Source organism: Podarcis liolepis (assembly GCF_965112155.1).
Source record: "Podarcis liolepis genome assembly, chromosome: 4".
NCBI lineage: Eukaryota > Metazoa > Chordata > Lepidosauria > Squamata > Lacertidae > Podarcis > Podarcis liolepis.
In genome coordinates this window covers 96,797,645-96,822,527 of record NC_139558.1, presented here as the reverse complement: position 1 = coordinate 96,822,527, position 24,883 = coordinate 96,797,645, and the positions used below count along the sequence as shown (strand labels likewise).

At 48.5% G+C, this 24,883-nt stretch overlaps 2 protein-coding genes across 5 annotated transcripts in view; one reads left to right on the top strand and one right to left on the bottom strand.

Annotated features, from left to right (window-relative positions):
- The window catches only part of MYO7A (myosin VIIA), a 177,150-nt gene extending 174,603 nt beyond the window's left edge, over positions 1 to 2,547 (top strand). Inside the window, exon 51 of the mRNA XM_083499152.1 lies at positions 1,736 to 2,547. Within this exon, the coding sequence (XP_083355278.1) occupies positions 1,736 to 1,825 (90 nt within the window). The 3' untranslated portion in view covers positions 1,826 to 2,547. The remainder of the gene's footprint in view (positions 1 to 1,735) is intronic.
- A 334-nt stretch (positions 2,548 to 2,881) lies between these two features.
- Positions 2,882 to 24,883, bottom strand: part of GDPD4 (glycerophosphodiester phosphodiesterase domain containing 4) — a 40,896-nt gene continuing 18,894 nt past the window's right edge. For 2 of the 4 annotated variants that reach the window (XM_083499664.1, XM_083499665.1), the window contains 10 exons: positions 24,088 to 24,186; positions 22,896 to 22,989; positions 17,984 to 18,129; positions 16,699 to 16,781; positions 15,544 to 15,694; positions 13,225 to 13,449; positions 12,605 to 12,762; positions 10,164 to 10,311; positions 8,960 to 9,042; positions 6,653 to 6,854 (listed from right to left, as the gene is read on the bottom strand). In XM_083499664.1, the coding sequence (XP_083355790.1) occupies positions 6,668 to 6,854; positions 8,960 to 9,042; positions 10,164 to 10,311; positions 12,605 to 12,762; positions 13,225 to 13,449; positions 15,544 to 15,694; positions 16,699 to 16,781; positions 17,984 to 18,129; positions 22,896 to 22,989; positions 24,088 to 24,186 (1,374 nt within the window). In that variant the 3' untranslated portion in view covers positions 6,653 to 6,667. Of the gene's footprint in view, positions 3,446 to 6,652; positions 6,855 to 8,959; positions 9,043 to 10,163; positions 10,312 to 12,604; positions 12,763 to 13,224; positions 13,450 to 15,543; positions 15,695 to 16,698; positions 16,782 to 17,983; positions 18,130 to 22,895; positions 22,990 to 24,087; positions 24,187 to 24,883 lie in introns of those variants that run through there. The other 2 variants (XM_083499666.1, XM_083499667.1) reach the window with 2 other exon arrangements.

The window sequence follows — 24,883 nt, the reverse complement described above, 5'->3', positions numbered from 1 at the left end:
TCAGGTAGTTGTTTATTTCCTTGGCATCTGACGGGAGGGCGTTCCACAGGGCAGGCGCCACCACCGAGAAGGCCCTCTGCCTGGTTCCCTGCAACCTCACTTCTCGCAGGGAGGGAACTGCCAGAAGGCCCTCAGAAACGGACCTCAGTGTCTGAGCTGAACGATGGGGGTAGAGACGCACCTTCAGGTATCCTGGGCCAAGGCCATTTTGTGGGAAGGTTTACTTTAGCACTTGGTTACCAGATGTCACCGTTTCCTGGGGACAGTCCCCAGATTTACAAATCAGTCCCTATACAAAATCCATTGAAGTTGAAAAGGGTCCCCGGATTCACTGAAAAAAAATCTGGTAACCTTACTTTAGCAGATTTAAACAATCCCCTTTAGAAGTTTGTGCAGCAATCAGCTTGTTGCTGACTTGTCTGAGTTCTAGTAATAAAGATGACTTCCTGGTTAAAAATCCCTTTGAATCCCTCTTAACACGAATCGGATTCATGTTAATATAAAACTATTTTCCTCTCAGATTCATTCAGGTTTACAGAACCGTACCTGAAGGCAGGCTTAGGTTACATAACAAGCAAATGAACTATACCAGAGGGACGTTGGTCCTCAGGCGACTGCAACTGAGCAGTTATCTTTCAAAACTACCAGCAACCGACAAACTGGTTGTCACAGCGACCGGTTAGAACATGGAGGCCGTTAGTCCTTAGTCAGAATGCTGTACTTGACGGCACCTTTACATCCCACACATTTAGGGCTTTGAATTGTGCTCAGAAACGTACTGGGGGGGTGCTGTCTGTCAGAAGCTTGTCCTACACTCGAGTAGGACCCTGGCAGAGACACATGCCTGACTGGCATGTTCTCTCCCTCCTGGTCGATCGTTCAGGAGCTTCAAAAGCTTTCTTCAGCCCGAACATCACAGCGACCGATGCCATCAGACATCGGCACACTTAGGGATCCGCAGAGTTTGCGTATCTCGCGTGACAGACCTCAGCAACTCAGCATTTTGGCTAATCTACTTTATTTACATATAAACACACACGGAACACTGCAACATGGCTCCCTCTCTCTCTAGCTTCAGACAGGATTTGGTTTCTACCCAAATGCAATTCTGGTTTTAAACGCAGTATAAGGAGTCTCTATAGGAGTATATTGTATTTTAAAACGGGGTTTCAGAGTTTTTAGGGGTTTTTGAATGTCTTACGTAGATTTTTCAATTTCATTGTTCTGTATGGGACAATAAAGATATCGTATCATATCGTATCATATTGTATCATATCAAATGAACAAAGGACAATAGTCCCACTTCGCAGAACACAGTAACACAAACATCCTGTCTCCGTCACTTCCCACTCTATGGAGTCAAAACATACACCGTCATGTGAAAGAATCATAGAATCATAGAGTTGGAAGAGACCACAAGGGCCATCGAGTCCAACCCCCTGCCAAGCAGGAAAGACCATCAGAGCACTCCTGACATATGGTTGTCAAGCCTCTGCTTAAAGACCTCCAAAGAAGGAGACTCCACCACACTCCTTGGCAGCAAATTCCACTGTCAAACAGCTCTTACTGTCAGGAAGTTCTTCCTAATGTTTAGGTGGAATCTTTCTTCTTGTAGTTTGGATCCATTGCTCCGTGTCCGCTTCTCTGGACAACAATCCCATGACTGCAGTCACGGAGCAGGAATTCTAACACTATCAGGGTGTGTCAACCTTGTCCCTCTCGTCTCTTCCCCCAGGGCTACAAGATGGACGACCTACTGACGTCTTACATCAGCCAGATGTTGACGGCGATGAGCAAACAGAGGAGTACAAAAGGCAGCAAGTGAAGTGAGAGGAGCCACGGGCCTCTTGGCCTGGAGTTACTCTGTCAGCTGAGGACTGTGGGTTACCCCTGCAGCTGGGGGAAGACCTTCTCCACCCACGTGTGGAAGATGAGCCGGACTCCTTCCGAAAGCATGTCAGACTCCGATTCCGAGGACTGTGGGCTGACGTCCCCTTCCAGTGAGGATGACTATCTGTGAGAACAGCCTTTACGTCGCCTCCCCTTTCCTCTCCCCGCTCCTGGATTGAAGCCTCAGCGCATCTTCCGTCACCCTGAGGCTACAGCAAAACTCTGGCGTGGTTTTTTGAAGAAAAAAAATGGAACCAAAATGGCAGGACACGCCAAGGACTGTGTGGAGGGAAAACCTCCACGCTGCTTGTTTTAAGGCCTTTGAAACACATTACCAGCGACAAGATGGACCCGTGCCAGAAACGGAATGATCTCATAAAAATCTAGTGGATTCGGGGCTTTCATTCTTTCTCTTTCTTTCTTTTCGGAAGATGAGAAGCGAAATACTTTTTTTGTTTGCTTGTTTTCAAAATGAAATGTAAAAGGCCGGGGAGAGGAAGCCCGTTTCACAAAAGGAAACAAAAATAATAATAACCTGAAGGGCAAAAGCATAGATTGACTTGAGATGTAACGTACACTGCGGGGGTGTGGGGTGTGTGTGAAATGTTTAAATGTGCAATAGCTGGACTTATTTAAGGAGGTTTGGTTCTGACGGTTGTTTGTTTCGTATTCCTTTTATTTATTTAACATAGTGGGGTCGGGTGGCTTTTCTCGGTTGGTAAGATTGTAGAGGCTGTCTTTGGAGGGGGCTTTGAACAGAACTTCCTCCTAAATGAGGAAATTCAGTGGAAAGACCTGAACAGGAATATTTGGTGTGGTGGGTTGTTTGGCAAAGGCATTTTTCACGTTGTGCCCAGAATTTTCCAGTCTTGGGTCAAAGGAGAAGAGTAAGCGCTGAAAGCAGGACGCTGTAAATTCTGGCGGTTCCAGAGCTACCCAGCATATCAAGGTACACCAAACTTTAGAAGTAAACAGAACGGGATTCAATGTGTGGAATTCACTTCCTTTATTTCTGAAGAAACTCATCTTTCTTATATATAGAAAAAGGTTAAAGTAATGATTAGGTTTGCAGCAGGGGGCATTATGGGGAAAAGACTGGCTGCAGACCCCTCTCCACTGAGCCAGCACAGCCCTGCTTTTGTGGTACCTTGCAGTAGGAACCCACACGGGCAAAGAAAGGCCCTGGATTTTCACTAGAAACACCCAACCAAAATGTCCGAAAGGTGGGCGCCTTTTTGCCACTCCAAAGAATGGTCCAGTGTCTTGTGCATGAGGACAAGATACAATCTACTTGAGCTTGATTCTGCATCTCCTAAGAAGTCAGGGAAGAAAGGGAGAAAGATGGGGAATTGCTGGTCTACGGCGTACCGTCAGCTGTGCAAATCCAAGCGCTGGCGGGCATTATCTCCCGACAATTCCAGTCGCCGTGCCGTGAGTGCCCTCATCCTAGAGAGCAAAGCTCTTGGATGAGAAAGAATCTTCTGTCTAGAGGATTCTCTTCACTAAACAGCTGGTATGCGAGACTCTCAAGCCACAATCGGCATCCTGTCGAGTTCTGAAAAAATATAAGGATGAAATATATCTCACCACTATATGCAAGGAATAGCCTGTAGACCAGTTCATAAATATTAGGAAAACCTGGTTGGTTTCCTACTATGGTGAATCTCAAGGTTTGTACACTTCTTCCTCCCCACTGCTCTCGTATTCCAGAGGAGAATGGTTGCTTTCAAGCTTAAACTAACCAAGGTTCCATGTGACGTGGAACAAGATTCAGAAGCCTGTGGTTAGTTTAAAGCATGGTTTGAGAACAGCCAGGATCCGAAGCCACAGTTTATTTTGTAGCTTGTTCTCACTAGCCATCCTTTAAATGGATCACAGGTCCCTGAATTCAGATGTCATGGGGGAACTGTGGGTTGCTGAAAACCAGAAGCACCATCTTCTGATCCTATGTGCATGAAAAGTGGTGAGGGGAGCTCACAAGCACAGAAGCCTGAAACAGTGGAATTATATTTACAAAATCTGGTCTTTGGGATGTATAAAATACAGTGGACAATCAAGATACAGTGGTACTGCGGGTTACATACGCTTCAGGTTACATACGCTTCGGGTTACAGACTCTGCTAACCCAGAAATATTACCTCGGGTTAAGAACTTTGCTTCAGGATGAGAACAGAAATCGTGCTCCGGCGACACGGCAGCAGGAGGAGGCCCCATTAGCTTAAGTGGTGCTTCAGGTAAAGAACAGTTTCAGGTTAAGAACGGATCTCTGGAACGAATTAAGTACTTAACCTGAAGTACCACTGTATTTAGTCCATGAACTTTCGACCAGAACTTGAACAACTGAGCTGTGTGTGTGTGTGTGTAGATACAGATACCAATATATATTCCCGTATACATAAATATGTAATGTAATATATTGTAGTGTGTGACCACAATAGGTGCCCACGCCAAATGCAGCACGGGGAATGGCAGGCAGGCCCAGGTGAGTTGTTCAGTGGCAGTGTGGAAGTGCTTCATAAAGCGATTTTGGGACGCCACTGTTCACCTGCACCCTCCATCAAATGTGCCTGCAGTTTAACAGAAAGCAAGCTTCACACCATAGGCGCCATCTCCCCAGGCATCTGGGTGCCTGAGCACCCACAAAATTTCCCATATAGGGGCTGGGCACCCACAAAACACAGGGGCGGGCATGCAGGAACCACACTCTATGGAAAGAGCGTGGAGTGGAAGAGAGAGCACAAGAGTTGGAGGAAGAGAGAGAATGGCGTTCAGGAGGGAGGGGCAGTTGCCGCACCACTGAAGCTCACCCCCCACTATCATGATGTCATGGCGTATGCATCATGACATCACAGTGTGGGTGGGTCATGCTGGGCACTCAGAGAGTAAGGCCCAAGTCGGCGCCATTGCTTCGCACAGCGGTTTAGCAAGCCGCTCTGTGAAGCGCCTCCGCGCTCCTTGAAAAGTCGGTGGCGCTTGAGGCAAGCTGTGGTGGAGAGAGGGGGGGTACAAAGCGAAGGGAGTATAGTCAGGTGTGGGGGATGGGGGTAGGCAAGCAGAGAAAGCAGGGGTATCAGGCCAGCGTGGTGTAGTGGTTAAGAGCAGTAGACTCGTAATCTGGTGAACCGGGTTCGCTTCCCCGCTCCTCCACATGCAGCTGCTGGGTGACCTTGGGCCAGTCACACTTCTCTGAAGTCTCTCAGCCCCACTCACCTCACAGAGTGTTTGTTGTGGGAGAGGAAGGGAAAGGAGAATGTTAGCCGCTTTGAGACTCCTTCGGGTAGTGATAAAGCGGGATATCAAATTCAAACAACAACTCCTCCTCCTCCTCCTCCTCCTCCTCCTCTTCTTCTTCTTCTCCTTCTACGTGTTGTGTGTGCGTGTGTGTGTACAAACAACGTACAGTGGTGCCTCGCAAGACGAAAAGAATCCGTTCTGTGATTCTCTTCGTCTAGCGGTTTTTTCGTCTTGTGAAGCAAGCCCATTGACGGATTAGCGCTATTAGTGGCTTATCGGATCAGCTGATAAGCGGCTTAGCGGCTTAGAAAGGGGGGGAGGAAAAAAACCCACAGGAACTCGCAAGACATTTTCGTCTTGCGAAGCAAGCCCATAGGAGATTTGTTTTGCGAAGCACCTCCAAAACGGAAAACTCTTTCGTCTAGCGAGTTTTCCGTCTTGCGAGGCATTTGTCTTGCGGGGCACCACTGTATATCACATTCTCAGTCAAGTACCCTTTGGAAAGCTCCCAAGCAGGACAGGAATATATTGGATTTTCCCTTCTTTGTGTGAGAATCTGCTGCATCACCTGCCCCTCATGGTGAAACTTTGTCCTGCAGTTTCCTGCCCACTCGGCAAAGCAGACCCTGTCTGGCTCCGTCCACCCAAGCTGGCCATTGGATGCTCCTGGGCAGGAAGGAGACTGCAAGGACTTCCTGTTCCACACAGGTCTTCATTGAGCAAAATGGCTTTCCATCTTCAGTTAAAGCACAGGTCAGCAACGTGCGGCCCATGGGCTGGATGCGACCCACGAAGACCATTTTACTGGCCCACGAGCCACCCGCAAACCGAGCCACCAGCAAACCGAGCCACCCGCTCAGCAAGTCCCCTGTGCGCTGCACTAAAACAGCACGGCACGGGGACTTGCCGAGTGATGCCAGAAATGGCATCTGTGCATGCGCAGATACCAGAAATCGCTTCTGCGCATGTCCAGACACCAAAAATCCCTTTTGCGCAGGTGCGATTTTCAGCGTCTGGGCATGCGCAGAAGCGATTTCGGGCATCAAGCTACGCCAGTCCGGCCCACGGACAATCTCTGTGGGAGTGATCCAGCCCATGGTCGGTAAAGCTTGCCAACCCCTAATAATAATAATAATTTATTATTTATACCCCGCCCATCTGGCTGGGTTTCCCCAGCCACTCTGGACGGCTTCCAACTAAACACTAAGATACAATAACCTAATAAACATTAAAAGCTTCCCTGAACAGGGATGCCTTCAGATGTCTTCTAAAAGTTTGGTAGTTAGTTTTCTCTTTGACATCTGATGGGAAGGCGTTCCACAGGGCGGGCGCCACTACCGAGAAGGCCCTCTGCCTGGTTCCCTGTAACTTGGCTTCTCGTAGTGAGGGAACCGCCAGAAGTCCCTCTGTGCTGGACCTCAGTGTCCGGGCAGAATGATGGAGGTGGAGACGCTCCTTCAAGTCTGCTGGACTGAGGCCATTTAGGGCTTTAAAGGTCAGCACCCCTGAATTAAAGGATCAGGTGAAGGCGGAGAAGCTCTCCTTAAGAGCTGCGGCGGGTTGGTGCTGGATGAACAAATACTCTTGCCTGCCAGAAGGTAGCTTCCTGTTTGCTGAGGGCACAACCCCAGAGAGGGCAAGGCTCACCTGTCTCAGGTGTGCTGCATGGACCATTATCAAAGGTCCCGTTGCTTTGAGCTTCGTAGGAGGTGTAGCCCACCTCTCTCCACCTGGGCGGGGGGAGAGAATATACTATTATTCACAATCCATGAAACTCACACACACACCCCAACACTCACCTCCAGGTCTCTGTTTGCAACGGGTGGGTGGGTGTGCAAATATTGTCCTACCTTATGGGGCCGTTGTAAGGATTACTGGTGGGGGAGGGGAATATGTGAGCTGTGCTCTCTAAAAATAATTTCCTTTAATTGCATACACAGGAGTTCGCATGCCAGCAGGGTTGGATTCAATTGAGAGAAACTTGGAATCATTGAATTGAAGAATTGGAAAAGTCTCAAAGAGTAATCTAGTCCAATCCCCTGGCAACTAGCTTAATAATAATAATAATAATAATAATAATAATATATTTATACCCCGCCCATCTGGCTGGGTTTCCCCAGCCACTCTGGGTGGCTCCCAACAGAATATTAAAAACACGATAAAACATCAAAAATTTAAAACTTCCCTGAACAGGACTACCTTCAGGTGGCTTTTAAGAATCATATATCTATGTTTGACGTCTGATGGGAAGGCATTCCACAGGGCGGGTGCCACTACCAAGAAGGCCCTCTGCCTGGTTCCCTGTAATCTCACTTCTCGCAGTGAGGGAACCACCAGAAGGCCCTCGGCGCTGGACCTCCGTGTCCGGGCTGAACGACGGGGGTGTAGACGCTCCTTCAGGTCTACTGGACCGAGGCCGTTTAGGGCTTTGAAGGTCAGCACCAACACTTTGAATTGTGCTCGGAAACGTACTGGGAGCCAATGCAGGTCTTTCAAGACCGGTGTTATGTGGTCTCGGTGGCTGCTCCCAGGTGGGGCAAGAGACCCAGTGAAGAGCTTTCTCCCCCCAGTCTAGCTCTCAGGGAGATAATACTGTGGAATTAGTCCACTAGCTATGGCCCTTAGGAGCAGGGCCATCTTACCCATAGGTGCTAGGGGTGCGGGGCATCCGGGCACTGGGCTCTCAGGGGCACCAGGCTGAGAGTCCGGAGCCTAAGAATTGAGCCCGGAGAAGAGTCCACCCGTCGGTCGGAATGCCGCAGAGGGCTCTTTTTTTGAAATACTTTATTGTCACTTGTACAACTTGTATACAGTGAGATTACACAAGCACCCCCCACTCAGCTCTCTTAGTCTTAATTCCCCTCGTTTACTGATGCACATCCACCAAACTCGAAAGTCAGTTGCCCTCTTGTTATCTTTTCAGTCAGCATCCTAACAGCCCACGGATAGAAGCTGTTCTTTACCCTGTTGGTGCGACTAATTATGTTTCTTATATTCTATAAGGGCAGGAGATCAAGAAAGTGCCGGCCAGGGTGTGAATCATCCCTGAGAATCTTCCTCACTCTCCTGAGGCAACCTTCTTCCGCTATTTCATCCAGCGGCTATTTCAAACCAGCGTACCACACCGTGATGCAGTAGGAAAGGACACTTTCTATTGTGGACTGGTAGAAGCAGACAGCTCTGTGTCGTGAATTCGGGGGCGACCGAGCCAGCGAGACGCTGAGGCCACAGGCCGGCTCCTCCCTCCTGTGCGCCTGGGACTGGGCAACCTGGGGGAGGGGGTGCCAGGCAGATCTTTGTACCCCAGCACCGCATATTCTTAAGACAGCACTGTGCCAGCCAGGAGACCGCAGAACCTGCCCCTCCCCAAACCCCATAGCAACGTGGGGGGGGGGCTACTGGGATGCCACCAGACCCAGAAGTGAGTTGAAACCCTAGCCCCAACCCCTTGATGACACAGGACCAGCAGATGTCTCGGGAGGAATTGCAGAATCATAGAATTGTAGAGTTGGAAGGGACCTCTGAGGGTCATCTAGTCCAACCCCCTTGCAGTGCAGGAATCTCAACTATAGCATCCGGGACTGATGGGCATCCAACCTCAAGAGCAGCGGTTCTCAACCTGTGGGTCCCCAGATGTTGTTGGACTACAACTCCCATCATTCCTAGCCAGCATGGCCAGTGGTCAGGGAAGATGGGAGTTGTAGTCCAACAACATCTGGGGACCCACAGGTTGAGAACCGCTGCTCTAGAAGCTCCAGCTAAGGTTGGAGGCCTTGAGAAGGACTTGCTCTTGTTGTCACCCTGGGGGTGAATGGGGAGGGGGGGAAGTATTTACCAGTGAAAAGCGAATATGAGAAGGATGAAGAGGACCGCCAAGACGTCTGTCGCTATCCACATACTCCGGTACTCGCTGGGTGTCTGTAACAGAACAGGGGACAAACTGGAGTCACACCTCAAGGTGAAACTGCAGAGAGGGGGTGGGACTCTGAAAAGAATGATGAGAAAGAAGGACCTGGACCATTTGACAGTGAAACAGTTCGATGAAAATAGGGACGTTCTATCCGTACCCGCCAACATTTCTCCGGCGAAAATGGGGACGTCCTAAGGAAAAGTGGGGCATTCTGGGATCAAATCAGAAACCAGGACGGCTTCTGTAAATCTGGTCCTGTCTCTGGAAAATAAGGGCACTTGGAAGGTCTGGAGATGGGCAGTGAAACCTCACTCAAACCAACTCTCTTATAAATGATAGTCTGCCATAAGTGAACACGTTTTTTAAGTACAGTGGCACCTTGGTTCTCAAACGTAATCCGTTCCGGAAGTCCGTTCCAAAACCAAAGCGTTCCAAAACCAAGGCACGCTTTCCCATAGAAAGCAATGCAAAACGAATTAATCCGTTCCAGACTTTGAAAAACAACCCCTAAAACAGGAACTTAACATGAAATTTACTACCTAACGAGACCACTGATCCATAAAATGAAAGCAATAATCAATGTGCTGTACTATAAAATAAAGACAGTATTGTAGATGATAAAAATTACAATTAATTTTTTTTCTTCCCTGCACTGATGATAGTCATTGTTTGGATGGGGGGCTTTTATCCATTTTCGCAGTTACACAATCAATCAATCCATCAGTAGCTGAACTGGGTTCCACACAGTCACAAAAACAAATTAACCAAAAAAGCCTCAAAAACAAAAACGCAAAATAAATAGCAAAAACAAAAGTGCAAACTTAATCTGTTCCGGAAGTCCGTTTGACTTCTAAAATGTTCAAAAACCAAGGCGCAGCTTCTGATTGGTGCAGCCGCCCCTGAAACAAAAGCCAACAGCCGCATCGGATGTTCAGCTTCCGACAAATGTTCAAAAACCGGAACACTTATTTCTGGGTTTTTGGTGTTTGAGAATCAAGGCGTTTGAATACCAAGGTACCACTGCAAGGGCAGTCCAAATTTTGTGGCGTGCTGGTGTCTCAGTGGCTATCAACCACGACAAGTAGTCGTGGTTCCCTTTCACTGACCGGGAGATGCTGTCTCCACTTACCAAGAGGAATAGAGGCCGCTGGAGGTTCCCCAGGGTGTGGACAGCATTGGTGGTGACGGAATCGGCCCCAGAACACCACGCCAAGGAGAACAGCCATGGCTCACTGACCACCCAGAGGTTGGTTGAGATGTTGGCTTTCGCGTATTCCCTGTCAAGTGAGCACAGGGGTTCCTCTTAGACCAGGGAGTTCTTGAGGCCCTGCTTTCAGTGGCTGCAAATTACGGAGCCCGCCAGTCACAAAATGGTGACGCCGGGGCAAACCCGGTGGTGGGCAGAGGCCGAGTTGGGCATAATTGTTGCAGGTTACAGCAACAGCTAAGGCGACATTTTTCCACCTTTGGCGCATCAAGCAGTTGGTCCCTTGCCTTTCCCGCCCCGACCTGGCCACAGTGATCCATGCGACGGTCACCTCCAGGCTTGACTACTGTAATTCGCTCTACACGGGGCTGCCCTTGAAGGTGTCCCAGAAACTCCAGCGGGTGCAGAATGCTGCAGCGAGGCTCCTCACGGGGTCCCTGCCATGGGAGCATATTCACCCAGTGCTTAACCAGTTGCACTGGCTCCCGGTGGAGTATAGGGTCAGATTTAAGGTGATGGTTTTGACCTTCACGGCCTAGGACCCTCGTACCCACGGGACCGCCTCTCCTTGTATGCCCCATGGAGGACCTTAAGGTCGTCCATAAATAGCAACACCCTAGAGGTCCTGGGCCCTAAGGAAGTTAGATTAGCTTCAACCAGAGCCAGGGCCTTTTCAACGCTGGCCCCGGCCTGGTGGAACACTCTGTCTCATGAGACCAGGGCCCTGCGGGATCTGATTTCTTTCCACAGGGCCTGTAAGACAGAGTTGTTCTGGCTTAGAATCAATTTGATTCCCTCCCCCCCCCCTTTCTTTTTTCTTTACTCCTCCTGTGATGAGGCTTCATTTTAATGTTTTAATTGTTTTAATGTTGTATTTTAATCTTGTTTTCTAAGTTGTATTTCAATCAACTTGTTTTTATTATTGGTTGTTAGCCACCCTGAGCCCGGTCTTGGCTGGGGAGGGCGGGGTATAAATAAAAATTATTATTATTATTATTATTATTATTATTATTAATCAGCTGGCAAGGGCCAACATCATTCCCCAGTGCTACCTAAGCCGTCTTTCAGTATTGCTAAATTCTCTGCAGCAGCATCGGCCTTGTGGCAAGGAGTTCCATAGCTCAGCTTCAAGAACAGGCATTTGCCCTGGAGGTATTTTGACTCAGGCTCCCCATTTTAGGCACTTAGAAACAACTCTTAATGTGATGAGTGGACTTGATGGAGGGATACCAGTTTCCCAATATGTGGGTTGAAGTCACTCAGCGGGGGTCTTAAATCGCCACTTCCAGCACCCTCCTGCTGCCCCCTTGCCCCTTAGCACCCCCACTAGGCAATCCCACCACCTCCCAGGGGGCAGTACCGCCCCCCCCTTTGGGAACCATTGATCTGCCGGTTCATAAATGTCTCGCTGAAATTTGCCCGAAACATTCACTGCGGAAATCAAGACTCGGTTTTCCGATCTATTCTCTGAGGGTGGGTGGCAGAGTCAACCAATAATAATAATAATAATAATTTATTATTATTTATACCCTGCCCATATGGCTGGGCTTCCCCAGCCACTCTGGGCGGCTTCCAAAAAAATATTAAAATACTGTAATACATCAAACATTAAAAGCTTCCCTAAACAGGGCTGCCTTCAGATGTCTTCTAAAAGTCTGGTAGTTGTTGTTCTCTTTGACATCTGGTGGGAGGGCGTTCCACAGGGAAGGCGCCACTACCAAGAAGGCCCTCTGCCTGGTTCCCTGTAACTTGGCTTCTCGCAGTGAGGGAACCGCCAGAAGGCCCTCGGTGCTGGACCTCAGTGTCCGGGTAGAACAATGGGGGTGGAGATGCTCCTTCAGATATACTGGACCAAGGCAGTTTAGGGCTTTAAAGGTCAGCACCAACACTTTGAATTGTGCTCGGAAATGTACTGGGAGCCAATGTAGGTCTTTCAAGACTGGTGTTATGTGGTCTCTGCGGCCGCTCCCAGTCACCCGTCTTGCTGCCGCATTCTGGATTAGTTGTAGTTTCCAGGTCACCTTCAAAGGTAGCCCCACGTAGAGCGCATTGCAGTAGTCCAAGCGGGAGATAACCAGAGCATGCACCACTCTGGCTAGACAGTCTGCACACAGGTAGGGTCTCAGCCTGCGTACCAGGTGGAGCTGATAAACAGCTGCCCTGGACACAGAACTGACCTGTGCCTCCATGGACAGGTGTGAATCCAAAATGACTCCCAGGCTGCACACCTGGTCCTTCAGGGGCACAGTTACCCCATTCAGGACCAGGGAATCCTCCACACCTGCCCGCCTCCTGTCCCCCAAAAACAGTACTTCTGTCTTGTCAGGATTCAACCTCAATCTGTTAGCCACCATCCAACCTACCGAATATCTACCCAGCGCAAATCTCTGTAGTCCAAGTTGAGCCTGGAAATGCGAGACATCTGGAGGACCTCGACTGGGTAAGCCACGCCCGAGGTCTGCTGGAATTCAGGAGCTAAGCTCTGGACAATGGATCTATGATTTGGTTCCAGCCATAAGACCTGCAATTGGCAGAAGATGAACAGAAATTATTCCTTCCGTCTTCCAGGTGCAGATGCAAAGGGAGGTGCTTCTGGAGCCACGGCGGCAGCCTCAACACACAAGAAGAAGGTCAGGACCCAGCGGGCAACGTTTGCAGAAGTATGGCAGCCCAATGTAGAATGAGGAGGGATGGAGAGGGAGGAATGGAAAACTGGTTGGGAAGGGAAATCAAATGGAGTATTCTAGCAAAGGGTTTGGCTGGCCGGAACAGTGAGCACTTCACGCTGCAACATTTTGTTGCAGTTGCCGCAGGTTTGTGTTGTTTTATTTTGAGTGTTTTCAACTGGGCTTGCTATCAAACATATTCAACCAGGTGATTTGATACCTGGTGGGTCAGGATCTGGCCCACATGCAACATACTCGGGGGCAAATTCAAGTTGGATAAAGAGGGGTGGGGTTTCAGAGGAGGGGACGTCTCGTACCAAGTGAGATTTGTTCCCCATTTCGTTTTTGAGGACCTCCACGGTTCTGTCGATCCAGGTGTCCCTGTAAGGGTGATGCGCTGGAGGGTGCTGAAGATCAAAGAGGACCAGTTTGTCCTCCTGATAAGCAAGTTTCAAGAGATCGCTGAGCTTGTAGACTCTCTGCTTTCTTGCCAGTTTTTCATCCTCAGGCGAGAGCGGGGGCATTTCGAAAAACGGCCTCTTCTGCAAAGGAATTAGGGGGGAAAGGAGCTGTAGCTTGTCAAAGGTGCTGGGAATTGTAGCTCTGTGAGAGGTAAACTACAGTTCCCAGAATTCCTTCGTGAGGGGAGCCATGACCATTTTATTTATTAAGGATAAGAATACCCTGCCAGTGGCGTAGCGTGGGTTGTCAGCACCCGGGGCAAGGCAAGTAATTTGCGCCCCCTAACCCGTGGATTTGCGCCCCCTAACCCGTGGATTTGCGCCCCCTAACCCTAACCCCCAGATGTTGCGCCCGGCCCCCCCTGCACCCCCCACGCTACGCCACTGGAGGGACTCCCAAGAAGGTGAAGCGGGACTTCACCCCAGGGTATCTCGGAAGCCCTCGAGACAGCGACGCTTCCACCCCCTGGAAACAGCAGGAAGGGAGAGCGCTCTTGTGCCCCGGTCCTGCTTTGAGTGTTTCTCATTGACGCGTCTGCTTGGCCACTCACTCTACATGGGCCCTTGTGGCCTTGATCCAGTAGCCAGGTCCTTCTTTGGAAAGAGCGAGCGCCTCCCTCCGCCCCCGCCACACGGAGCTCAGCCTGCACGTGGGCAGGCCCTTTGCGTCACGTGCGCTTGGCGCGCTGCTCTCTCCAGCTTCCTCCCGGCCGGGCCAGCGGCTCCACCTCTTTTCCTTTGCCTTTGAGCCGCTTAATTCCCAGCAAGCAATTAGCAGGCTCGCTCCACCTCCTCCTCCTCCCGGCTTTGCTGCTGCTGCTGCGAGGCTCTTTTCCTCCACCGACAGCGCGCTGCGCCTTGGAGAGGTTCCCGCTTCCTCGAGGGGGGCCGGCCAAACGCGCCCCCAAAAATGTTGCGCCCGGTGCGGCCGGCACCCCTGGCACCCCCCACGCTACGCCACTGTACCCTGCCAATCTGCTTTGCGCATGCACAGAAGCGCTGAATCGCAACCCACGAGTGCGCAGACACAGTGCTGCGGCTTGCAAACATGCTTCCCGCATGGATCATGTTCGCAACCCGAGCGTCCACTGTAATAATAATAACAATAATAATAGTAAAATCACTGGTTACCCAGACCTCAATGCTGTTTAAGAAGAGACACCCATAACAGTTCAAACTTCAGGGCCCCCAAAATGGAAACTGTTGTGGCCTAAGGAGGTCTATGGGGTGGGGTTGTCTGGGTGAGTTGTAAGTCTGGGTTACCTCAGAGCAGAGAGAGGGAGTTTGGGTGAGCTGTAAGAGGAATGGCTTGGAGAGGCATACAGGAGTGTTGGTGAAGTCCAAGGGGAATGGGGGTTTGGTGAGGGAGGGAGGGAGGGAGGGAGGGAGGGAGGGAGGGAGGGGCTGGGGAGAAGAGTGAATATGGGCGGCAACGTGGGTGAGATGTATGGCGAATGGAGGGTCATTTGGGTGAGCTCTAAGGCGGACAGTGGTAATTTGAATCATAGAATCATAGAATCATAGAATCATAGAATCATAGAGTTGGAAGAGACCACAAGAGTCCAACCCCCTGCCAAGCAGGAAACACCATCAGACCAGTGGTGTAGCGTGGGTTGTCATCACCCGGGGCAAGGCAAGTAATTTGCGCCCCCTAACCCGTGGATTTGCGCCCCCTAACCCGTGGATTTGCGCCCCCTAACCCTAACCCCCAGATGTTGCACCCGGTGCTGCCGGCCCCCCCTGCACCCCCCACGCTACGCCAGTGCATCAGAGCACTCCTGACATATGGTTGTCAAGCCTCGCCTTAAAGACCTCCAAAGAAGGAGACTCCACCACACTCCTTGGCAGCAAATTCCACTGTCAAACAGCTCTTACTGTCAGGAAGTTCTTCCTAAAGTTTAGGTGGAATCTTCTTTCTTGTAGTTTGGATCCATTGCTCCGTGTCCACTTCTCTGGAGCAGCAGAAAACAACCTTTCTCCCTCCTCTATGTGACATCCTTTTATATTGGTTGATTTATATTGGTTTGGTTGAGGCAGACCACGCAGAGGCCCGGGCTGTAGTTGCAAACATGGGCAAACCTGCTCTTGGAAGGCTATTCCGCTACTCAGCTCCCCAGAAGCCAACTTGGGAGATGTGATGGGCTGAGTTCCATTTCAAGTCCCGTTCAAACATACCTCAAAGAACCAATTTCCAGAGTTCAGCTTCTCCAGTTCGCTCCAGGGGAAGTAGTCAGCAAGCGCCTTCGCCCACGTGCGATTGACAGCCTCAATGTTGGTGGTCCTTTCTAGCGTCTTATCGTGCATGAGGAAGGGGACGCCGTCCAAGCTGTTCAAAACAGAAAAGCAATTTCGCGCGTCACGCTTGGGGTCTTAGGCAGGCCGTTCGCCAGGTCGCCTGAGAACAGCTGAGATGTGTCACATATTCTCTATGGTTCCAGTTTTCAGGGGATAGTGGGAAACCACAGTGATTTATTTGGACGGCTACTAACAACCATGGCTATGTTCTGGCTCCACTGTCAGAGGAATTATGCCTCTGAATAGCAGTCTCTGCGAATCGCAGGTGGGCAGAGTCCTGTTGAGCTCATGCCCTGCTTGTAGGCTTCTCACACGCCCAGTGAGAGGTACAGGTAAGATAGGTAAAAGATCCCTGGACGGTTCAGTCAAGGGCAACTATGGGGTTGCGGCACTCATCTTGCTTTCAGGCCAAGGGAGCCGGCGTTTGTCCATAGACATGTGGCCAGCAGGACTAAACTGCTTCTGGTGCAACGAGACACCGTGATGGAAACCAGAGTGCATGGAAACGCTATTTACCTTCCTGCTCGAGTGGTACCTATTTATCTACTTGCACTGGTGTGCTTTCGAACTGCTAGGCTGGCAGGAGCTGGGACAAAGCAACGGGAGCTCACCCCGTCACGGGGATTCGAACCAACGGCCTGAAACCATTGATATTTGAGGGAGCAGGCTAGCGGGCGGGGCCCATGACTTACATCATAGGAGCCTACACTGTTGCTGCATGTAGCTTTAATTTATTTGTTTTTTTATCTTATATTTTGGAAATGTACATCCTGTTTTTTCCGCTTTAATTTTTTGGGGGGCCCCCAAGAGAGTGGGGCCCTAAGCTATAGCTTGTTTAGCTTCAACGTAAATCTGGCACTGGCCCCTGGCCTGATCTAGCAGGTTCTTAAAGCAGCACCAAGACGCCAGCGACAGTCTGTGAGTTGAAAGGGATGGTTTAAACACAGCAGGCAGTAACGATCCCTTAAGAGAGCAGAGCACATATGGGGGAAAAATATTGACCCCCATCTGGGAAGCCGTGCTCCAGAAGCTCACCTAATTTTGACATCCGTCTCAAAGCCGATAGCACCGTAAGCGGCAGTTTTTCTGAACGACATCTCTGTATTTTCGGGAGCTACCTGTTATAAAAATGAGAGAGGAAGACATGACAGATGGGCAAACAGCCCCAATCCCTGTTTTGCAACCTCCTTAAGCATTTCTTGGAAAGGAACTCTGAGAATGCTTTTTAAAATTATTGGTAAATAATTTTTATTTGATTTTACAAGTGTAACATTTTAACAGTATCAAATACATACTCAGATTTAGAGATTCCTTTGAATCTCTAGACTTCCCTCCATCCTCTCCACGGGTCCTATTGTCATGTTTTCCAACTGCATATTATTTCACCATCAATATTTTAATATCTCTCCATATTATCCAACGCATTTGTTACATTTACAAGTGTTGTTAAAATCCTGCTAATGTTTCCATTTGCTTACAGTGGTCTCTTAAATAAATTACAAATCTTTCCCATCCTTCCTTGAAATGAATTCTGAGAATGCTTCTGACTGGCCTGGATAGAGCTATGGAATTGCATGGAGAAACAAGACAACTGCACACTTGTAAAATTCACTTCTTTTTGCCCCTGCCCTTGTCCACTCGTGGCATGTGGCCCCTGGAAAGCTAACCTGAATTAAATGTGGCCCTCGAACTGAAAAAGTTCCCCCACCCAGGCACTGTGCAAATATTCGCCACAACGGTCCTGTGTATTGTGTAACGGCACACATGTTGACTGTCGTCCGAAGTCCCTAATTGAGTATGACCAGCAGAAACGTCCAGTATACCTGAAGGAGCGTCTCCACCCCCCATCATAGCCCGGACACTGAGATCCAGCGCCGAGGGCCTTCTGGCGGTTCCCTCCCTGAGAGAAGTGAGGTTACAGGGAGCCAGACAGAGGGCCTTCTCGGTAGTGGCACCCGCCCGGTGGAATCTCCTCCCACCAGATGTCAAAGAGAAAAATAACTACCAAACCTTTAGGGAAGATTTTAACGTTTAATAGGTTATTGTATTTTAGTGTTTTATTGGAAGCCGCCCAGAGTGGCTGGGGAAACCCAGCCAGATGGGCAGGGTATAAATAATATAGTAGTAGTAGTTGTAGTAGTAGTAGTAGTAGTAGTAGTAGTATTAAATGGTGGCAAAGGAGCTCTTCATCAGGTGAGAAAAATGGTTTGGATTTCTATAAAGGTTAAAAACAAACCAACTATCCGAAAGAGGAGGAAGCGTAATGGCGTCAGGTTATTCTGAAGTCGCCCCCCCCCCCCCGCCTTCCTACTCAACCTACCATTGGTGCTCCTCTGTGGCCAATCAGGTGCGGCTTGGGACCCAGCGCCCCCTTCTCCATAATACAGGGAGAATGGAACCCCAGGGGTATGAAGAGGAGGCAGAGGAGGATGGCCACGTAGGGGGAAATAATCAATACCTGCAGAACTGAACGAAAGAAGAATAGTCATGGTCTTTGCTATGCTGAATGGGAAGGGGGACAAGTCCAAGTAGGAATGAATAAGTATTTGCTGGACTGGGTCATGTCATGTTTCTCACCCCCAATCCCATTTTCCTTTCTTTGCCCTAATATAAAAATAAAAATAAACCAGCACGAAACCCCACATTTCTAAACCATTTTCTTTTCCTTCCAGTAGCACTTTGTTGTTGTTTAGTCATTTAGTAGTGTCCGACTCTTCGTGACCCCATGGACCAGAGCACGCCAGGCACTTTTGTCTTCCACTGCCTCCCGCGGTTTGGTCAAACTCATGCTGGTAGCTTGGAGAACACTGTCCCACCATCCTGTCCTCTGTCGTCCCCTTCTCCTTGTGCCCTCCATCGTTCCCAACATCAGGGTCTTCTCCAGGGAGTCTTCTCTTCTCATGAGGTGGCCAAAGTATTGGAGCCTCAGCTTCAGGATCTGTCCTTCCAGTGAGCACTCAGGGCTGATTTCCTTCAGAATGGATCGGTTTGATCTTCTTGCAGCCCATGGGACTCTCAAGAGTCTCCTCCAGCACCAGAATTCAAAAGCATCAATTCTTCGGCGATCAGTCTTCTTTATGGTCCAGCTCTCACTTCCATACATCACTACTGGGAAAATCAAAGCTTTAACTATACGGACCGAGACCAACTACGTTTGTTATTGGTATGAGCAGTAGCACACACGAAAGCTCATACCAATAACAAAATTAGTTGGTCTCTAAGGCGCCACTGGAAGGAATTATTATTATTATTATTGTTTTGTTTTGTTTTGACTATGGCAGACCAACATGGTGGCTACCTACCTGTAACTAGAAATACAGGTTGTTAGTGGATTCTCTCTCAAAACACACAGTTTGAAAGTTGATGCCTTTCCGACGGGTCCCATGTCGAAGTCCTCTTGAGGCCCACTTGCTATGAAAAGTCAGACCCACCCACCCCCCACTCTAGAGGGTGGTCCCACGGCACTGTGGGGGTGACTTTGTGGGGCTAGTCTGCATGATGCCTGAGTCCCTTTGGTCCTGAAGCAAGCAAGCATTAAATTCTAATGGAGGATTCCATCCTTCAACTAGACAGGCAAGTTTCTTTGCGAGAGAACGGCCATCATTTGCATAACAAAAGAAGTGATGGGGCCCTTTGGGGCAAATAATAATAATAATTTTTTATTTATACCCCACCCTTCCCAGTTCAGAAAACCGGGCTCAGGGTGGCTAACAACAAATTTAAAACACTTAATTGTTGCAACAAAAAAACCAGCATAAAATACTGCATAAAACGTGAATAACAATAAATTCAGAATTCAAAAATCAATTTAGGGGAAATCCATCCAATAAACATTAGATGATCACCAGGGCTAGCTGGCTAAATTAGTCCTATCTGGGCCAGCGAGAAGACCAGGGGAGAATTAGCTGTGGGATCCCAGAGCGGGTAATCTTCGTAAAAAGGAGAGGGGGAGGGAAGGAAGGGGAATGAAAGATCAGGCTAAGTTCGAATTGAAAGCCAGGCGGAATAGCTCTGTCTTACAGGCCCTGCAGAAGGAGGTTAAATCCTGCAGGGCCCTGGTCTCATGGGACAGAGCATTCCACGAGGTCGGGGCCAGCACTGAGAAGGCCCTGGCCCTGGTGGAGGATACTCTGACTTCCTTAGGGCCCGGGACCTCTAACTATGATTAATCGTGGACCTTAAGGTCCTTTATGCGGCAGACCAGGAGAGGCGGTCCCGTAAATACGAGGGCCCTAAGCCATAAAGGGCTTTAAAGGTCAAAACCAGCAGCTTAAACCTGACCCGATACTCCACCGGGAGCAAGTGCAACTGGTATAGCACTGGGTGAATATGCTTCCATGGCAGGGACCCCGTGAGGAATCTTTCTCCCTCCTCACCCGGCTGGTATCTAGAGGGACAGTTGCCCAAGCAGTTGTGTGTGAGCTGAGAGCAGAAAACAGGCTGCAGGCAGAAGCCAGAGAGTGAGAGCCATGCTTGACTGGGGTGGCCGCCAAGACCGCATAACACCAGTCCTGAAAGACCTACATTGGCTCCCAGTACGTTTCCAAACACAATTCAAAGTGTTGGTGCTGACCTTGAAAGCCCCTAAACGGCCTCAGCCCAGTATACCTGAAGGAGTGTATCCACCCCCATCGTTATGCACAAATACTGAGGTCCAGCGCCGAGGGCCTTCTGGTGGTTCCCTCTCAGCAAGAAGCGAGGCTACAGGGAACCAGGCAGAGGCTTTCTCGGTGGTGGCCCCCACCCTGTGGAACGCCCTCCCTTCAGATGTCAAAGAGATAAACAACTACCTGACATTCAGAAGACATCTTAAGGCAGCCATGTTCTGGGAAGTTTTTATTGTTTTATGTTTTATCATGTTATTAATATTCTGTTGGGAGCTGCCCAGGTGGGTGGGGTATAAATTAAGGTTACCAGACGTCCCCATTTCCCGGGGACAGTCCCCGGATTTACAAATCAATCCCCATACAAAATCCATTGAAGTTGAACAGTGTCCCCAGATTTATTGAAAAAAATCTGGTAACCTTAGTATAAAATTATTATTATTATTATTATTATTATTATTATTATTATTATTATTATTAGATTTCTGCTCAATTCCTAGGCTATGAGTATGGGAGAAGCCATTCCTTTTGGGGAGTTAATGCTGTGAACCCTTCCATCTTTGGTTTGGGTTGTATATACCGTATTTTTCGCTCTATAAGACACACCGGACCATAAGACGCACCTAGATTTCGGAAGAGGAAAACACAAAAAAATATATTCTGGATCCCAGAAGCCAGGACAGCCAGCGGAATCGCAGCGCTGCGATCCTGCTGGCTGTCCTGGCTTATGTGATAGCCGTGTGCAGCCTCTCCCGGGCAGGGGATGAAGGCTCCCCTTGCCAGGGAGAGACTGCGTGAGGCCAAGCAAGAAGCCAGGACAGCCGGCGGGATCGCAGCACTGTGATCCCACTGGCTCTCCTGGCTTATGGGATAGCCACGCACTGTGCTCCGGAGGCTTCGGGCGGCTATCCCTGAAGCCCGGACAGCAAGAGGGGTTGGTGCGCACTGACCCCTCTTGCTCTCCTGGCTTCAGGGTGTTATGTACTGAGTTGAATAGGATCCAAACTGCAGCAGTCTGATTGGTCCTAGAACAATAGGATTCAGAATGCAGCAGTCTGATTGGTCCTAGAACAATGCAGCAGTATGATTGGTTGGCAGGAACCACCCAATCCTGCTCCAGATAGAAGTGAATCCACAACCTGATTGGCTTACAGTAGAATTCCGGGATTAGCCAATCATGTGCAGCCCATTGTGTAAATAATGTATATAAAGCAGATACAGTGAGGGGACTTTCATTCATTCCTCCTCACCACTATGAGCTGAATAAAGAGCATGAAATCACTTTGCGACTCTGAGTATATTTCAAGGGATAACCTCCTGCTGCACTCCGGAGGTTCCGCGTTGCTTTCACTGAAGCCATGGAGCCTGCATTCGCTCCATAAGACGCACTGTAATGGCTTGGCTCTCCCACAGAAGTGAGACACCGGCAGTAATTATCTCAGGTTTATTGCTCAAACACATAAATCACGCCGGAGCTCCTTCACTCCATGTCTGACTCCAAGTCTGCAGTTGCCAAGTCTAAACTCCGCCCCTTCCTCTTCTTCCAACAGGGGGAAAAACTCTTTCGCTTCCGCTCTTTTCCCCTCCTCTCACTGACCTTTTCGCGCCTTTGAGTTTTTGGGCTAGCTATTCCTGGCCTCTCTCCATCTGTTTCTGAGCTAAGGTTGGTATTTTGTGGATCTTTGCTATCTGCTGCCTGCTCTCTGTTCTCTGAAGCTATGCCACTAGGCTGCTGTCAGGAAAAAGCAGCAATGCGAAAGCCAGCTGCAGGTGTCTGGAATGCAAAACAGGATGTTGATGTCTGGGACTGTACTATTGGAACAAAGGGGCAGTCTATTCACTGTACTGAGCACCGGATGTTAGCTCAGAGTGTCATCTGACCTGTACTGGAAGTACAGGGGTGGAGTTTAGACTCTACTGTTGGAGTCTGAAGAGTGCAGACACGTTTCTCTGTACTGCTGGAATGACAGAAATAAAGACATGTAAATAGATTTCTGTCTGTCTCTTTTCCCCTCCCTGAGGGAAGCAGGGAGGAGGGAGGAGTTGGTGTGTCCCTCTCACACTGAGTGGGATCGCCGGAAAGACCTTGCCTGTATCCTGCCGGGAGACGCAAACGGGGAGGTCAGCCAGGATCTCAGCCGAATGCCTGGAGAAAGGCAAGTTACCTCTAACCAAGGCTGAGAATCCCTCCTCCCTCTCACATTCCAGCTCACATTCCAGTGTCCTTATCTCTCTTTACCTGCTTTCATTCCCAGCCTCTGTCAGCTCCAGAATGAAGCTGACACTCACACACATTTCCCCTTACTTCTTAGGAGGGGAAAACTGCGTCTTATAGAGCGAAATATACGGTATGTGTAAACAAACCATACATCTTAAAGACACCACAGTTTCCACTGTCTCCCATTCCAAGGAAACCAAACTTTTGGTAAGTACCTGGAAGCCCTCAGATCTTGTGCCACTTGGAGACTGGGGAGGAGGGTCATGCAACAAAACTTTGTGGTTGTGGGGGGCCCATCAGCAGACCCATGCCAAGGACCCAGCCGAAGTCAGACGCCTTCCCCCAGGAGCAAGAGCCCCAGCCCCTAGCTGCAAAGAGATGTTCCTCATAGTAACCAGAGCTCATTGTACCTTTGTTGTCTGTCCAGAAGAAATGAAGAGCCACCGGCCACGCCAGGAGGACCATGATGAATACGGCAACCATGTGGAGGAAGGGAGCTGTGACCTGTTGGGAAGACAAAGTGTCCCCATGAGACGCTTGGGGCTAATTGACGCATCGCTCTTTAAAAAAAACACACACTCAGAAGATGATGGAGTTTATGGAGCTGGCTGATCTCACCAGGAGAATCCGCGACCAGAAAGAAGAGGAACACCAAGAAGACTGGAAGAAATTTAAAGACAATTTGAATAAATATTGTAATATTAAAGATATGTAACTACTTGAAAGAAACAATTAGGCCTAGGATTAAAATGGAATTAAAGTTATAAATAAGAAAATGTATAGTAAGGAAAGTTATGTAATATGATTAGGACTGTGATGTGGTCTTTTGAATATGGTCTTTTTGTGATATGGTCTTTTGATCTTTAAAAAGCAGAGACATCACCTTGCCAACAAAGGTCCGTCTAGTTAAAGCTATGGTTTTCCCAGTAGTGATGTATGGAAGTGAGAGCTGGACCATAAAGAAGGCTGATCGCCGAAGAACTGATGCTTTTGAATTCTGGTGCTGGAGGAGACTTTTGAGAGTCCCTTGGACTGCAAGAAGATCAAACCTCTCCATTCTGAAGGAAACCAGCCCTGAGTGCTCACTGGAAGGAGAGATCCTGAAACTGAGACTCCAATACTTTGGCCACCTCATGAGAAGAGAAGACTCCCTGGAAAAGACCCTGATGTTGGGAAAGATGGAGGGCACAAGGAGAAGGGGATGACAGAGGACGAGGTGGTTGGACAGTGTTCTCGAAGCTACCAACATGAGTTTGACCAAACTGCGGGAGGCAGTGGAAGACAGGAGTGCCTGGCGTGCTCTGGTCCAGGGGGTCACGAAGAGTCGGACACGACTAAACAACAAATTGACACCTAACTCTTTAAAAACACACAAAAATGGAAAACTAGCGAGGTCCCAGCTAAAGAAGAATGGCAACTTAAGCCGACAGAATATACGCAAGTCACAGACTTAACATATAGAATAAGAGAACAAGGAGAACATACGTTTAGAGAAGACTGGGAAAGGTTTATTGAATATACGGGAAATAATTGTGTACAGCTGAAAACGCTGGCTGCATGAAGATAAAGCAGCATGAAGATAAAGCCTAGCAGTTTTCTCACCTGAAAGGACAGGTAGAAGGTGCTCCACTGCGCAGTCCAGAGAAGCGTTACCACGGCAAAGGCAAAGCAGGAGAAACCCAGGGACAACACCGTCGCGATCTAAGGGAATCAAACATTAAAAACAATTTCTCCCCCCCTTTTTTAAAAAATATACTAAAATATATAATATAAATTTATAATATAAAAATATAATATAAAATATATAATTTAAATATAAAATGTATTAAAATAAATTTAAAAATATATAATTTCTATTGAATGTTCTGTTTTACAATTTAAGTTACTCATTTTTACATCCTTAAGATATCAATGACTTCCCTTCTTTTCTTCCTATGGCTCATTTTACATATCAAAAATCCCTGCATATATTACAAAAACTATACCATTCAGTATTCCTTTATTGCATCCATCAAAGCTTATTTATACTGTCGGATTCATCTTAATCCTGCCAGTGTTTTCAGCTGTATGCAGTTATTTCCCATATATTTAATAAATGTTTCCCAATCTTCTCTAAATGTATGTTCTTCCTGTTCTCTTATTCTATATGTTAAGTCTGCTAGCTGTGCATATTCTGTCAGCTTAAGTTGCCAATCCTCTTTGGTTAGGACCTCACTCACTTTCTTTTAAATTTTTTTAAATTTTTTTTTTTGGCTTTTCATAATTTTATATATTTTAACATATCCATTTCAAACATTGAAATACAAGGTTCCTGTGAACCATCACACCTCCTTCCCTCCCTCCATGGGTCCATTATTTAAATTTAAGTTTGCTGTATCTTTTGCCCTTATCCATCTGT